The 17,176-nt window shown below is 36.5% G+C and overlaps 2 protein-coding genes across 2 annotated transcripts in view; one reads left to right on the forward strand and one right to left on the reverse strand.

The window, feature by feature from the left end:
- Positions 1-3,295, forward strand: part of LOC121372643 (tryptophan 5-hydroxylase 1-like) — a 55,962-nt gene extending 52,667 nt beyond the window's left edge. Inside the window, exon 11 of the mRNA XM_041499085.1 lies at positions 1,133-3,295. Within this exon, the coding sequence (XP_041355019.1) occupies positions 1,133-1,313 (181 nt within the window). The 3' untranslated portion in view covers positions 1,314-3,295. The remainder of the gene's footprint in view (positions 1-1,132) is intronic.
- A 3,750-nt stretch (positions 3,296-7,045) lies between these two features.
- LOC121372045 (xaa-Pro aminopeptidase ApepP-like) overlaps positions 7,046-17,176 on the reverse strand; it is a 33,564-nt gene continuing 23,433 nt past the window's right edge. Inside the window, exons 13-22 of the mRNA XM_041498292.1 lie at positions 14,809-14,859; positions 13,638-13,699; positions 12,939-13,088; positions 12,179-12,239; positions 10,867-10,936; positions 9,921-10,025; positions 9,553-9,603; positions 9,140-9,216; positions 8,629-8,727; positions 7,046-7,530 (exon numbers count right to left, since the gene is read on the reverse strand). Of these exons, the coding sequence (XP_041354226.1) occupies positions 7,423-7,530; positions 8,629-8,727; positions 9,140-9,216; positions 9,553-9,603; positions 9,921-10,025; positions 10,867-10,936; positions 12,179-12,239; positions 12,939-13,088; positions 13,638-13,699; positions 14,809-14,859 (834 nt within the window). The 3' untranslated portion in view covers positions 7,046-7,422. The remainder of the gene's footprint in view (positions 7,531-8,628; positions 8,728-9,139; positions 9,217-9,552; positions 9,604-9,920; positions 10,026-10,866; positions 10,937-12,178; positions 12,240-12,938; positions 13,089-13,637; positions 13,700-14,808; positions 14,860-17,176) is intronic.

Below are 17,176 nucleotides of genomic sequence, written 5' to 3' on the forward strand. Positions count from 1 at the left end.
TTCGGAATTCGCACATGTATCCAAGATTGCACGTTAACGTACAAACCTATACAGACTATCGACACAACGCATTTTCAAGGAAAGTTATAAAATATCACCCAAACGATAGTTATAATGTCACAAAGAATTCCGAGTTTTACTTTAATTTGTTTCACATTACTTCCAAAGAGCTATATGAGGTTGCAAGCGAATCACTACGCTTTTTTACATGGATATAATATTGTGGGTAGAATGATGGAAATACATGGTGAAAAGGTTTCATGTCAGCTCATTTTGCACGAATCTCTCTCTCTCTCTCTCTCTCTCTCTCTCTCTCTCTCTCTCTCTCTCTCTCTCTCTCTCTCTCTCTCTCTCTCTCTCTCTCTCTTTTGTGTCCGAATTTGAGGATCTGCTCCAGTCTTGGGTTAGTGCGGTAGCCTGACCTCTTCCTCGTTGGGTTGGTTTCATTGTCTTCTTTTTCTTTTCTTCCGAATGATAGCCGGCGCTGGGAAACGAACCCAGCAACTACAAATCTTATTATTGGTCTTTATCAAAAGCGCCCCGTCAGTGGGCCCATTGGGCTCTTTCACGCTCCAGCCAGTGCACCACTACTGGTACATCAAAGGCCGTGGTATGTGCTATCCTGTCTATGGGATGGTGCATATAAAAGATCCTATGCTGCTAATCGAAAAGAGTAGCCCATGAAGTGGCGACAGCGGGTTCCTCTCTTAATATCTGTGTGGTCATTAACTATATAACCGTAAATAGAATGTGTTGAGTGCGTCGTTAAATAAAACATTCCCTTCCTTATCGAAATCGATGCTCAAATTGTCCACGATGTCAGTTGCGTGTTCAGGAGGGCAAGCGCCCGCGAACAGTTTGATTCGTTTCTATCCTATCCTATCATATCCATTTAACGTTAGGCCCCAAAACCAATCTATCAAGCGCTTGATCTTCAGATTATACGTCTTTATTTTGTTCAGAAGAGATAGCGCTAGTGAATAATTAGACTGGTTTTCAGTCAAATTATATTCATTTAATTTAAGTTCAAAATCTAGTCTTAACAAGCGAACGCAAGCACTCTGTATCCTGAATATATTTCTGGTATAAGTATTATACTAATTTTGCTTTCTTGTTTTGTTATTTTGTCTAGGAACTACGCGGCCACGATCAAGCGTCCCTACGAAGTGCGGTATGACCCGTACACCCAGTCTGTACAGAAGCTGAACAGTAAGGGGATGTTACACAGCGTCGCCCGGAACCTCAAGGGAGAACTCGAGGTCCTGCAACACGCCATTGACCGGATACAGTCGTTTAGTCTCGCCTCGCGATGACGTCATACTGCAGTGCGCATAGGAAGTTGATATTTGATTTCCTGAATGCATGATGGATTTTTTCAACTTTATTAAACATGTGGTCAAATTATGAATATATTATTATAAAATTGAAAATATATGAAAGAATCTTATAGTTTACCAAATGAAAAACAAAAACATATTGCTAAAGTCGTTGACTTTAGTCTCAGAGGTACAAATGCGTAATGTTTCTGTTTCGTATAAAAGGCATTTTAAAGGTTCTATCTCGGAGTTGCATACTGACGGCTTCTCGCCAAAGTTATTAACCTTTGCTTTGAAATGTAAGCATAATATCTTCAACTATATATCCATATCAAATTACAACTAAATCATTTAATTTGCTAGTAAAACAAAATTACTGGACAATATTTACGCACGCTGACAATATAATACAACTTACAAAAAGTGTGGCACAGTTCTAGCACGCAAACAAACAAACAAACACAACACACACACACACACACACACACACACTCGCTAATTTTTATTTGCATTTATTTCCGTGCTTATATCCAACTAAGGTTCACGCATACTGTCCTGGGCACACATCTCGGCTATCTGAGCTTTCTGTCCAGGACAGAGGGTTAGTGGTTAGTTGTTAGTGAGAGAGAAGTCGGTGTCGTGGTCTTACATCTATCCATAAAATCGTTAAACTTGCTCTGTGTGGGGAGCCGATACTGGGGGGTGAACCCAGTACCTGGCAGCCTAAAGTCGGATGACTTAACTACTACGCCTCCGATGTCGGTCACACACTTAATGTTGGTAGGAAGAAGATGGGGTCATTAAGTGTGATGGTTGAATTTAACACTTTTGTAGAACTGTACAAAGTGAATGTGATCAATAATTGTTGATTGTTTTTGTCTGGTGTTAATTAATATGTTGTTTAATGTTACTTCTAGAACTTTTAGCACACTGTGTTGGTAGGGAGGTCAGGAACAATCTCTATCTTTAGTAGTTACCGTTTGAATGGCACACTATCAGAATTATAACATTGAATACCCTATGTATATCTATATCACAGATGTTTAAATTTGTTTTTAATGTGAGTACCACTAGTAGTTATTGTTTAGAGTGACACATTGTCAAATTCATAACATTGAAACACCCTGTGTATGTTTACGTTATACCCGTTATAATTAGGTATTTAGTTTTTAAATGCAAGTACTACTAGCAAGTGTGAATAGAGTAGAATACTATCACAAGTATAACATTAAAACACTTTTGTCTATATATATTTACAGTACTAGACATTTTCATGTTATCCTGCGCCAGTTGTTATCTGTATGTCCGTCCGTCCATCCAGCCATCGTTTGGTTTCTATATTTTGTTGTTTTTTCGATAAAGTATTTTTATTGTTACGCAATAATAATCGCGATAGCTTTTAAAAGCAAAACATTTGTTACGTACACAAAGTACACATTGTTACACTAATTTGTACGTACAGCTAGTTTATGTTGTCACACTGATGTCTATGTTATTAATTAGTCCATTTAGGCTGGGATTTTCTCCGTGTGCTATATTAATGATAATATATTATAAACTTTATTTGCATTAGGCCTAATGGCCCTTCAGCACATACTGTATGTACGTGTATAATAATAATATTGTATGGATTCCGTCTGCTCGATAGATGTATCATTTCAGTTTGTGAACCACTCTAGTGTATTTAAAAGCAATAATCATACAAAGGGGAAGAATAGCTCTCTGTTGGCGTAACAAACATTTATTTCAATAAGAATTATCCGTGTTGTTATTTTGAGAAAAGAAAGCAATATTTGTGTACAGCCACTTCAGATCATTTTAACGACGTTTATTTGGTGTTAGCCATGTTTATTTAAAGCTAAAGTTTTGTTTTGTTTAACCACATCAGTACAGCACATCGATTAATTAATCATCGGCTATTGGATGGCAAACATTTGGTAATTCTGAGACAGTCAACAGAAGAAACCCGTTACATTTTTCCTAATGCAGAAAGGGATCTTTTATATGCACTTTCCCATAGACAGAGAAGCACCTACCACGGCCTTTGGCCAGTTGTGGTGCACTGGTTGGAACGAGAAAAACCTCAATCAGTTGAGTCAGTCGATCCTGCGACGCAAGCACCTCAAGTGAGCACTCAACCGACTGAGCTACGACTCTTGATCTCGATGTCATGAGAAGAAATCTGCTTCTGTCGCATATTGTGTTGCTTTTGAAAGACAAATGGATTAGGTACAAGTGTCCCAACTTACTAAGCCTTCTCTATATTACATATATAATCACGACAGTAATATATTTATGCAATTTAAATATGAACAGAATGAATATTGAACGAAAGAAAGAAGGAAAAAAGAAAGCAAACAAACAAAAGGAGTAACTAATTATTTCTATTTCCGAGCGATCCAACAAAAAACAGAATATAGTGAATAACAAACAAGTTTTATTTATTAGTAACTACTTATTTGTCCGTTCCATGGTGTACAAGTGCGTGCGTGCGTGCGTGCGTATGTATGAGTTTATATTAGTCCGACTTCGTTATGTCGACCTCTGAAGTTTCGAGTGCCGGGATATCTCGATGTCGATTTGTTCTTTTGATGTTTATATCACAGTCTATAGAAAGTGATTTGGTCTTACGGAACCACAAATTGATTTCTCAGTATGACATTATCGTATGGAAAGGGGTTTCGTTTGTTTGTCTGTTGTTGCTGTTTCTTTGCTTGAGAAGACAGCCATAGCGTTTTATTGTGCTGTTATATTAATTTGCTACATGTGTAGTTTACCAGATGTAGATCTATATATTTAGATTATAACACCATTTCACTTTGTTCGTTACAACTCGGATATTGATTCCAGTGTTCTGTTTACTTGGTTATTTTGAGAAATGGTTAACATGGTGTGTAGTTAATACGATCCTGAACATTCACTGTTTGGCATCACACGTACTTATACAGGAAATAAAATAGTTGCAACGTCCTCTCGTTTTTATTGCTTTTCATACATTTTGAGAGAGAGAGAGAGAGAGAGAGAGAGAGAGAGAGAGAGAGAGAGAGAGAGAGAGAGAGAGAGAGAGAGAGAGAGAGAGAGAGAGAGAGAGAGAGAGATGAATGGATACACTGGTACAGACACAACGAAATAACATTCGTAGGATTACCCTACGTTACTTTGTTGATTGTAACCACCCCATACACCACCCTGTCTTCGTACTGAGGAGGTAATAATCGTACAACGATTGAGAGTAAATCGTTTTCTCAACACTTCTACAGGTATTCTTTATTGTAACATTACGGTATACATGGTGTCAACAAATATATATTTGTACACACAGCAAAGGCAACAGTATAATATAAATAGATATACCACACGACACGTAGTCCAATATGTGCATACAACACCTCTTTCCTTTTTCATTAATAACATTTTAACACTTATTCCAATCTTTGTTTTACGCTTTTATTATCAGAAAAGAAATGTTTAACATCATACTTAGTTGACGCTTGATTGAACACCCAAGGTCGAATTGATGATTCATGTTTTTTTTATCTTAAACATAGGTGTTTAAATGCATAGCAAATGTACATAGACATGTGCGTTTAAAATAAAAACAGGCTTTGTAAATCCGACCGTCATTGTTCAGCATCACAGAAACATGAATATATAGAGACAGAGAGACAGAAAAAAATCACGGCGACAGAGAGAAACAGAGAGAAAGACAGACATACTGAGAGAGAGAGAGAGAGAGAGAGAGAGAGAGAGAGAGAGAGAGAGAGAGAGAGAGAGAGAGAGAGATGAATGGATACACTGGTACAGACACAATGAAAGGAACCAAATAACATTCGTAGGATTACCCTACGTTACTTTGTTGATTGTAACCACCCCATACACCACCCTGTCTTCGTACTGAGGAGGTAATAATCGTACAACGATTGAGAGTAAATCGTTTTCTCAACACTTCTACAGGTATTCTTTATTGTAACATTACGGTATACATGGTGTCAACAAATATATATTTGTACACACAGCAAAGGCAACAGTATAATATAAATATACCACACGACACGTAGTCCAATATGTGCATACAACACCTCTTTCCTTTTTCATTAATAACATTTTAACACTTATTCCAATCTTTGTTTTACGCTTTTATTATCAGAAAAGAAATGTTTAACATCATACTTAGTTGACGCTTGATTGAACACCCAAGGTCGAATTGATGATTCATGTTTTTTTTATCTTAAACATAGGTGTTTAAATGCATAGCAAATGTACATAGACATGTGCGTGTAAAATAAAAACAGGCTTTGTAAATCCGACCGTCATTGTTCAGCATCACAGAAACATGAATATATAGAGACAGAGAGACAGAAAAAAATCACGGCGACAGAGAGAAACAGAGAGAAAGACAGACATACTGAGAGAGAGAGAGAGAGAGAGAGAGAGAGAGAGAGAGAGAGAGAGAGAGAGAGAGAGAGAGAGAGAGAGAGAAGAGATACACTACACTGGTACAGACACAATGAAAGGAACCAAATAACATTCGTAGGATTACCCTACGTTACTTTGTTGATTGTAACCACCCCATACACCACCCTGTCTTCGTACTGAGGAGGTAATAATCGTACAACGATTGAGAGTAAATCGTTTTCTCAACACTTCTACAGGTATTCTTTATTGTAACATTACGGTATACATGGTGTCAACAAATATATATTTGTACACACAGCAAAGGCAACAGTATAATATAGATATACCACACGACACGTAGTCCAATATGTGCATACAACACCTCTTTCCTTTTTCATTAATAACATTTTAACACTTATTCCAATCTTTGTTTTACGCTTTTATTATCAGAAAAGAAATGTTTAACATCATACTTAGTTGACGCTTGATTGAACACCCAAGGTCGAATTGATGATTCATGTTTTTTTTATCTTAAACATAGGTGTTTAAATGCATAGCAAATGTACATAGACATGTGCGTGTAAAATAAAAACAGGCTTTGTAAATTTGACCGTCATTGTTCAGAATCACAGAAACATGAATATATAGAGACAGAGAGACAGAAAAAAATCACGGCGACAGAGAGAAACAGAGAGAAAGACAGACATACTGAGAGAGAGAGAGAGAGAGAGAGAGAGAGAGAGAGAGAGAGAGAGAGAGAGAGAGAGAGAGAGAGAGAGAGAGAGAGAGAGAGAGAGAGAGAGACACACACACACACACACACACAGACAGACAGAGAAAATAGAGACAGAAATACAGACACACAGACATAATCATATAGAGAGACAGAGACAGACATACAGAGACAGAGAGAGAGACATACAGAGACAGAGAGAGAGACATACAGAGACAGAGAGAGAGACATACAGAGTGCGAGAGAGAGACAGACATACACAGAGAGACAGATAGGGACAGACAGACAGACAGACAGAGAAGAGATGTCGCAGTCAGTAACGTTAACCTTTCTAGGTTTCTTATATATACTCTTCAAAAAAAGAGTAGGGGAACTCTAATAAGAATAAGGTATATTAGCTGTGGGGAATGGCTATATGATAATAGTGAATTAATTGGGCAAACATTACAACCGGTAGTTCAGTATTACAGTAGGTTTTATGACCACCAAAGATCTTGAAAGACGATTGGGGTCAGAAGTGAAATTTGAAAGTTGACATTTTTTATCAGTAAATCGCAAATTCAAACAATAAAAATGACTAAAACCAATAACAACTGTTTGATCAACAGAATGAAAAAGATTGAAAGAAATAATGTTCCACAGTGATTAATGGACCTTCCTGGAAATTGTTAAAATCGAGAATGACACCCAACGCACGTGAACGGGGCAACTGCGTGGTGCATATGCAAAGTATGGAATGTGTGTTCGGTGTGTTAATAAACAGACCTGAACGTTCTTTACTAGGATGTCGGTCTAATAGTTTATATTAACATTAATATTTCAGGTTCCTCTACTTTTTTGAAGAGTAGTCACAGTTTAATATATTTGAATTATAAATATTAATTTTAACACAGGATAGATGTTTCTGGGTCCATCGATTTTGATTATGACGGTCAGACCCGTACCCAAGCATGAAGGAGAATGTACACGTGCCGTGTATTAGAACGGTTTAGTTCTGTGTTTCAACCACTCGTAGCCCGCGCTACCCGCCACCAGGGGACCCACCGTCCTCTCCACCTCGGCGTGGTACCTGTTCAGCCAGTCAGTCTGAAAATATAGGGTGTATACCACCAAATCAAATCTCACAGACAACAATAGTAACCTGTGTGGCTAGAACTCCTACATGCAGCGTATCAATCGACAAATACACCATGGATATAAATACTACCACTCCTCAGTCTTAAAGCAAATCAGATAGCACTGGGCGTCTATGACTACCTTGGTTTGGCACAAAAATTGTCCACTATTTTTAGTAGGACCCTGCACTTGTTTCAAACACAGTGCTATTGGTACATTGACACTAGTTCAAATTAAATTATAGGAATTTACTGGCCAGATGAAATAACATTTTATAACAACAAACACTGTCATATTGATCACCAATGGCAGGACTTGTGGCATTAACTGCTGTATAAAAAGTTATGTGCCCCTCGAAATTTGACCCAGCCGGATGTCATTTAGTTTAGTACTATATGTACCTATAATAACATTTACAGAGTGTTGTTCAACACATATGTACGTGACGCTTGAGTGTAGGAAAGGAAAGGAATGTAGCGTATGTAACGACACCTGGGTATGTTATACATTACAGTTACTATGCGCCAAATTTACCAAATATATTTTAGTCTTCGAAAATTTGGAAACTTGAGTCTAATTTTTAAAACCTGGGCTGAATTTTCGAAGCCTGGTTTTCTCAAACACAGGTGTTTAAGGAATGTAAATGTATGTAGTTACACGCGTGTAAGGCAAAAACAGACCTTGTAAATTCGGTCCCGTTTTTTGTATAAGCCTGAGTTTTTATATAAAAAACAAGTTTCGTAAATTTGGCCCTGTGTATCTAATTGGTTACTTCGACATTTGGTCGACAGAAACAGATACCAAACCGGCTGCCGCCAAATATGCTAGTCCTACCGATAACACATCAAGGGATCTTTTATATGCACTTCTCCACAGGTAGGACAGCACATACGGCTTGGTGTATCGGTCGTGGGGCACTCACTGGGACAGGAAACAACCTAAGTCCACTCAAGGCGATCGATCCTACGACCCATCGCATCTCAAGCAAGGGCTCTACACACTGAGCTATACCCCGCTTAGATTGACGATAGATCACTATTCAGGTTTATGTATTAGTGTCTCTCTTACCTGGTCTTTGCTCAGCATGCTGGGATTGATCAGGTTTCTCTCAAACGGAACCAGCTGTACTGGCTTGTAACCCAGGAAACGAGTAGATGGAAACGAATACTGTAACAACAACATTACATCGTCGTAGTTATTTCATGCTGATTGTCAACCACGTTGATTTAAAGTATATTCTGAATTCTGAATGTTATATATGTTGTTATTACACCAAAGATAAGAAAAGGTCGGCAAGTAGGATTAAAAACAGTAATGGGGACACAAGCGTTAGTGGGTGTTGAGCGTGGGACACAATCAAAATATGTATATCTTCGGATCATTTTAAACTTAATTTATTATAATTTGGAGAAAACACTAGAAATGTCTTGGATACAAATGTTCAGCTGATATTTATGTTTTTATACACTATAGTAGGAGTAAACTTTGAAGTCATCAAGTTGAGGTCATAAGACGCCCTAAGGAAAATTACAAATAATTATTAAACACTATTTATGCATAGTAAACAAAATACACACACCTTAGTGGTTTTATTTTCTACCATTACAATTGTCTCCAGTCGTATACCAAATTTACCATCTTCATAGAACCCAGGCTCTGGAAAAACAAATTGTCTACAGTGTTATAGTGATTTATTATGTCAAAAATGCCAAATGGTATTTAAAACTGAAATGAAAGTACCTTATTGTGCATACATGTGATAAAACCTGGTATCATTTCTGTTCTTTTAGAAATGTCTTTTACATAAGACCTTAAGGTAATTATAGCCTATACACGTGTATTCGTATCTGTCTGTCTGTTTATCTGTCAGTCTGTCTGTCTGTCTGTCTCTCTCTCTCTCTCTCTCTCTCTCTCTCTCTCTCTCTCTCTCTCTCTCTCTCTCTCTCTCTCTCTCTCTCTCTCTCTCTCTCTCTCAGCTTGTAGTTTGCGTACCGTCAGATAAGAACATGTTTTCTGCGAGTACTCCACTTGAAGGTGCAATTGCTGAAATATACAAAGAATTTGTACACGCCAATATGAAAAAAGAACCAAAAATGAAATACAAAGTTTATACCCAAAGTCTATATTAAATTTTAATATTATTTAGTATTTAAATTAATGTTATTTTATATATAAAGTATTAAAATAATGAATAGTTTTTACAAAATATAAATATACATTATAATATTTACTATACGACATTAATGTTGTTAAGGTATAAGGTATATACTATATTATATAATACAATATTAATAATACATTAAGGTACATATTTTACAAAACTAATTTTATTACTATACACAGTATTAAAACCTGAATACCCTCGTGGACGCTGAGGTATGCTCCGACACCATGTGACGTGCCGTGGCGGTAGATGAGGCCAACATCCCATAGAGGACGTCGTGCCAGGACGTCGATGTCCTTCCCTGTAAGAATATTTACATATTTACATGGCGTGCTTTAATAACTGAGGTTCGGTTATTTCCAGACATTCAGGTGCCCATACATTTGTTGTATGGTAATCCGTATTGTTTTGTTTTTCTTCTTAAGAGTATCGTGTAACATTGATTTATTGATTAATTCTTTACTAGTATTGAATTTTTCGTTCATTAATTCATTAATTTATCAATCTATTCATCCATTCAATTCATTCGTCAATATATCCATTCATCCATTCATTCATCCATTCATTCATTCATTCATTCATTCATTCATCCATTCATTCATAAAATGTGGAAAATGTGGATAAATGAGTTTTAATAGGATTTGTATTATGTATTAAATAATCGAATGTTCCTATCCCCTCTCCCCCCCCCCACCCCCCACACACATATACACACACAATCCCCCACCCCTCACCCAGCAATGATTCTATACAGTAATAAGAAGAGCGAACTGTAACTGACGTTTAAAGTCCGAATTGCACGCCAGTGGCCTTATTAAAGGCAGAACTGCACGAGTGAAAATGAACGTTGTAATTTCTAATTTATGGTTAGTAGCTATAATTCAGTTACATATCAATATCTGAGGCTGACTGAATGAAGGAGGAGCAATTCTGAAAACCAAACTCTGGGGATCAGTTGCAGAATTGAGTATAGTATGAGTACGATTTTGACACAGTCGCCAAATGCAGAACAAGAAAAAACAATATTTCTAAACAAATTACATGTATATATTTCAGGAAAACATTTCTTTAAAAAACTGTCTTGGTCTATGTAAGCACGCTAACTGCCGAGCGATCATGGCTTTAAAACAATGCATACGTACTGGTCAGTCCTTTGGGCCAAACGAGTTGAGCGAGATCAATACTGCCCATCAGAACTCGAGTGTAGCATTCCTGTATGGAATAAAAAACAACAAAAGTTGTATCTTTGTACAACACAGAACCCAAGAAAATCTCGAATAATTCAGTATAAACTAATTTTGTCAAACCTACTTGTAGCAGCCATTGAGATGATTTTAAAATGTAGCATCTTATACACAGGTGGCCGTCTAATATAAGTCAGTTTTTACATTAGTGTTACTATTTATTGACTCCTGTTGTTCTTAAACGCTGATGTTTAAGCGTTGTAAATGTATGTAGTTACATGCGTGTAAGTCTAAAACTAAAATGTAAATTCAGCCCTTATTGTTTAAAGGCACTGATTATTTTATATATTCGGAGATTTAGCCCGATAGTGAATTGGGACTTTTAACCCTTTTGTAGCTGTAGATGTCGTTGGACTAGACAGTTTCAATAAAATATACATTATAGTAAATATACTTAGGTGTGAATGGGTTAATGTGTGTGGCTGCTTGGGTAAGTTTAATTTTAAACGACAGTTTTAATTAATGAATCTAACTGCAGTCCAATTTTTCTAACAACTCCAACTTTAGCTCCCACAAAGTCGGCGTGACTGTTCACATAAATTCAGAAACACTAAACAAATGAATGAATGAATGAATGTTTAACGACACCCCAGCACGAAAAATACATCGGCTATTGGGTGTCAAACTATGGTAATGCAAATAAATAAAGTGATGATCAACATCAATATAAAAATTCAAGGTTTAAACAAAAACAGTGTAAAGAACTGTGCCAAAAATACAAATACAAATATCACAGAATTTTACGGACACCGAATTTTACTCTAAACTTTTGTGCTGTATTGGCCATTCTCAAAGAGAATGTTACACCCCTGCACCACGGTGAGGTTACAGCACGCGCAGGGGAAACACTAAACAAGATGTAATCATAAATGTATTGTGAATAACTGTTGCAAGGTGAAGGTCAACAATTTGTAACATAATATATGAAAAGACACGGTCACAACCATCTTGTAGTAATGTTCTTTTTTATTGCGTACTATGTTATAAGAAACGAAGTGAGGTCTCACACCAGTGTTCATTAATAACATTGTATGTGTTATTATTTGACGGATCTCAAGTCAGTGTTTACTAACAATAGTGTATGTGTTTTAATAATCTGACATATACTACAAACACGACATAACGTTGACTTGTGTCAGGGCTATTAACGAAGACCTTTAAATCGGAGTGACAATAACATCTTGTTTCGGGCTGTATACAAATGGTCTACCTTTTCGTAGTCTGTGGGATTTCCAAAGTGAAAGGTTCTTGTGACGTCTGTTGTTCCATCACTTAAAAAAACAATCACAAAAGAAAGGAAAGGAATGTTTAACGACATCTCAGTACATTTTAAACAACAGGTATTTGATGTCTAACACCTGGTTATTTCGGCACACGGTCAAAAGAGAAACAGAGGAAAACCTATGCCTCCAAACGGGCTACGTCTACAGAAAGGCAACAAGGGATGTTTTATATTAAGCTCCAATAAACAAGACAGTACACGCCACGAGGTTTGTTGCACCAATCGCGGGGCAAATGTGGGGACAGCGGGAGGTAACAGTTGCGCCAAAGATAAACTGAATCCTGGAACAGTAATTGTGAATAGTGAAATGTCGGAATGTTAACCAATTCAGAGCACTTCCAATCATCACTAACATAAACATTTACCTGTTTGCATTGTAGTGTTTCTTTTATAGCACACATAAATTGCGATATTTCCAAAGATTTATAGACTAGATCTCGTCTTCATAACCGTTACAGCTCAGAGGTACGTGCGTTTTAATAAATATTAAAATGCATTTCGTGGTACAAGAAACACCGGGATGACCAGAAACACTTTGGATGTACGGAAATGGATAATCAAAATAATCAAATTTAAGTAATATCTGACTTTAATTTTCAAAAATGTCCTTAATTGTGATAAAATATGCCGTGGTGTTTAAAAACTCGGATCTGTTATTTTAACTAAAGTACTAAAGTGATCACCGTACAGATACTGTCCGCCCGAGTCTAGCAGGTACATGTCTCGCGTGCTGATCGCTTTGTTCGTGGTCGCCTCGGGCGAGTAGTGGATGATGGCGCCGTTCGAACCGGACGCTGAGATCGACTCGAAACTAAGACCTCGATTATACTGCTCTGCCCTGTTGATAACAACACAACAAATAGAGACATGTGTTATTCATAAATCATAATATATACACAGTGAAACCTGTATTTAAAGGACACCGAAGATGGTCTTTAAACAGAGGTAAAATGTGATTTAAAATCACCAGTATAATTTCATAGCAAATTTTACTATAGTCACCAGAAAATAAATTAATGAAACACTAAATTCGATATATATGCACTGTGCAAAGATTATAAATTTAATTATTCATCATACTTTTATCCACAATACTACTGTACACAAATTCACAATATTTAAAGGAATGTAAAAGCTTTCTAAGTGGTTGAAATTTAATTTGTGGATGGCCTAAACCGTGATTTTCTGGCATCTGGAGAACAAACTAGCTATGTTTTGAACAGAAATGTTCAGTTGTTTAAAAGTTATTTTTATTTTCATACACAGAAAGGACAAATAAGTAGATTAGGTGGTCTTTATGGTGGTGAGCACAAAATTCCTAGGGGCCAGCACAATATTTACTGGATATAAAAATATTACTTGTAGTCCTAGCAAATGTTGCTCTTACTCTCTGTATTCTTTGAGTTTATCAGCCGCAGACATCTCCGTCCAGTGTTTTTCTTCTTTCACCTGCAGAATTGTAAATGATATAATTATTATACAGATTATCTTACACTGGGCATTTAATGTACATCAGTTGGTCTGTTAAATTAATGTACATCAGTTGGTCTGTTAAATTAATGTGCATCAGTTGGTCTGTTAAATTAATGTACATCAGTTGGTCTGTTAAATTAATGTACATCAGTTGGTCTGTTAAATTAATGTGTTAAATTAATGTACATCAGTTGGTCTGTTAAATTAATGTACATCAGTTGGTCTGTTAAATTAATGTGTATCAGTTGGTCTGTTAAATTAATGTGCATCAGTTGGTCTGTTAAATTAATGTACATCAGTTGGTCTGTTAAATTAATGTGCATCAGTTGGTCTGTTAAATTAATGTACATCAGTTGGTCTGTTAAATTAATGTGTATCAGTTGGTCTGTTAAATTAATGTACATCAGTTGGTCTGTTAAATTAATGTCCATCAGTTGGTCTGTTAAATTAATGTGTATCAGTTGGTCTGTTAAATTAATGTGCATCAGTTGGTCTGTTAAATTAATGTGCATCAGTTGGTCTGTTAAATTAATGTGCATCAGTTGGTCTGTTAAATTAATGTGCATCAGTTGGTCTGTTAAATTAACATCAGTGGTCTGTTAAATTAATGTGCATCAGTTGGTCTGTTAAATTAATGTACATCAGTTGGTCTGTTAAATTAATGTGCATCAGTTGGTCTGTTAAATTAATGTACATCAGTTGGTCTGTTAACATGCATTTCATATAGAGACTATCAATGAACCTTACATGGGGTGTTTCAAAGGGATTGGGTTTGGGTTTTGTTGCGCATGTTTGTTTTTATCAGGGGAGGGGTGGTGGTTGTGTTTTTTCTAAAAAAAAATTCGTGGGGTTTTTTTGGGGTGTACACTGAATGGGTGATTTATTTTTAAAAGTAAAAATCTACATTGAAAAAAATGCCAGATGGGGCTTTGTTCGTAGCCTTTGACACTCTCTTCCGAGGACGCATTTTGGACATATGAAAATCCCTTCATACTAACAAGTATTTATTATTAAATTAACACTAAATTCCAGTATTAACACGTATTTGACTACCAACAAAAGGCAACATGTTATCCAGTACTCACCTCTCGCTCGAGAAAAGCCATGAACTTTATCAGTACCGCGGAATCCCGATTCTGGAAATAAGAAACAAACCACGTAACACATATGAATCATAGACTATGTAATTATATCACACATACTTCACTAAGTGACATTATTTAATAATATTTGAAATAAAATGTGAAGTATCCTCTATTTACATATAACTGATATTTTGTACACCACAGTAGATATAATAATATATAATTGTCGTGTGTGCAGGGTGGGGGGGGTCTGGAGGTCGAAACCCGTTCCTGCTTAACCACATTTTCTTTTGTCTCAATATATTTTCCGGGGAAGCATGGCACAACTGTGTCAACACATACACACACACACTATAAACATCGGTCACCACACTCTAGACACCCCCTCTGAAACTGCTGTTCATGCGCCTGATATTAAAGTAGGCTTTAAAAAAAAGACACCCCAAAAAGACACGTGATTACCAAAAAATTGAAAATGAAATTAGGCAAGAGAAGCAACTCCATTTCAGTGTGTTAGTGGTTTGAATATGTTGATTATTTCCCTTGATTTCATCTATAATGTTTGCTGAGCAGACTGTTACGGTATTTGATGATCTTATTTTAAACAAGTTATTCTAGTTTAATATGAATGAAAATATGTCCTAAAGTAAATGTTTTTTGTAAATAATTTTAATTTGGTTTGACGTAAGAAGAAAAGTAAAAGTGTTTTAGAAATAACAAAGAAATACAATTTGTGTGTGCAATTTACAAATCAATCGGCTTGGAAATAAATAACTTGTAGTAAATTACATAGTATGAAAAAAAATGTGATCCCTGTTGGACGGACTATAGGTTCTAATGTTAGGCATTACCACACACACACACACACACACACACACACACACACACACACACACACACACACACACGAAAAAGCAAAATACAGAAAAAAGACATTGAAAAAAACAAAACATTTTCAGCGGTGGATCAAAGAAATATTTTGCAGGCGGAGCAAAATAACTGGAAAATGTCACATGGACCAACTCACCAAAAGGGCATCTGAATGGGAAACAAATTAAACATAGAAAAGGGGGCACTTGGATATTTTTAAGTCGAACTGTTCCCCTGGTACTCCTATATCCGTCTTTGCATTTGAACATGAATTTCGCTGGTTCGGGGGTAATAGAGTACACAGAGAATATAATAAACATCCTGTACCCTTCGTGATGCACCTACAACTTTTAATATTATCTGTATTAAATACACAGTCGAAATTAACCAAGTAGCCTATGACTAAGTACGATTTTAATGTGTTAATAATTTTGTAATTTTGGCATATTCCGCTGTTTCTGTGAATATTTCTTTTAATTATATGATCGTGAGAAATACATACTAGTATCACATTTCCCAGGGAAGCATGACCCGAAATCCTCTACAAACTTCGCTCGCCAGTCTAGACAAACGCCCTGTGTAATTTATTACTTTATATTGATAACCAAAGAAAGAAATGTTTTATTTAACGACGCACTTAACACATTTTATTTACGGTTATATGGCCACAGACATATGGTTAAGGACCACACAGATTTTGAGAGGAAAACCGCTGTCGTCACTACATGGGCTACTCTTTCCGATTAGCAGCAAGGGATCTTTTATTTGCGCTTCCCACAGGCAGGATAGCACAAACCATGGCCTTTGTTGAACCAGCTATGGATCACTGGTCGGTGCAAGTGGTTTACACCTACCCATTGAGCCTTGCGGAGCACTCAGTCGGAGTTTGGAGTCGGTATCTGGATTAAAAATCCCATGCCTCGACTGGGATCCGAACTCAGTACCTACCAGCCTGTAGACCGCTGACCTAACCACGACGCCACCGAGGCCGGTCGGTTATAATGAAGTAATGTTTATATAGATTTAGACATGAAATCTTTACTCATCTAAAGATACTGACTGAAAATTACGAAACCTTTATTTTACCTCACGCACACGAATTGTTTTACTTTGCAACCTGGCGAGTTAATAATGTATTACAATAATCACGGAGATATTAATATGATCATAAGCGTCAGAAGATGCCAACAATAGGGGTGGGGTGTGAGGGAAATTATCAATTCACTTCTGGCTACCTCTTTGGAGAGCAGTACCCCTTGACAACTCCCCTATTCACTTCCGATGTTTATAATACTAATACTTAGATCATATCTTATTATGCGTTCGTTTATGTATATCAACGTTTTCTGATGCTAGTTTGCATTCATTTTATCTATCCAAACTAAAATAAATATGCTCCTGGAGATGTAACCAATATTTTTTTTTCATTTTATGCAAATAATTATAATTATAAATTAATTTTGATAAAACACTGAAATGCTTTGTGTTGGAACGTTTT

This window comes from Gigantopelta aegis, chromosome 4 (genome assembly GCF_016097555.1).
Source record: "Gigantopelta aegis isolate Gae_Host chromosome 4, Gae_host_genome, whole genome shotgun sequence".
Classification (NCBI taxonomy): domain Eukaryota; kingdom Metazoa; phylum Mollusca; class Gastropoda; order Neomphalida; family Peltospiridae; genus Gigantopelta; species Gigantopelta aegis.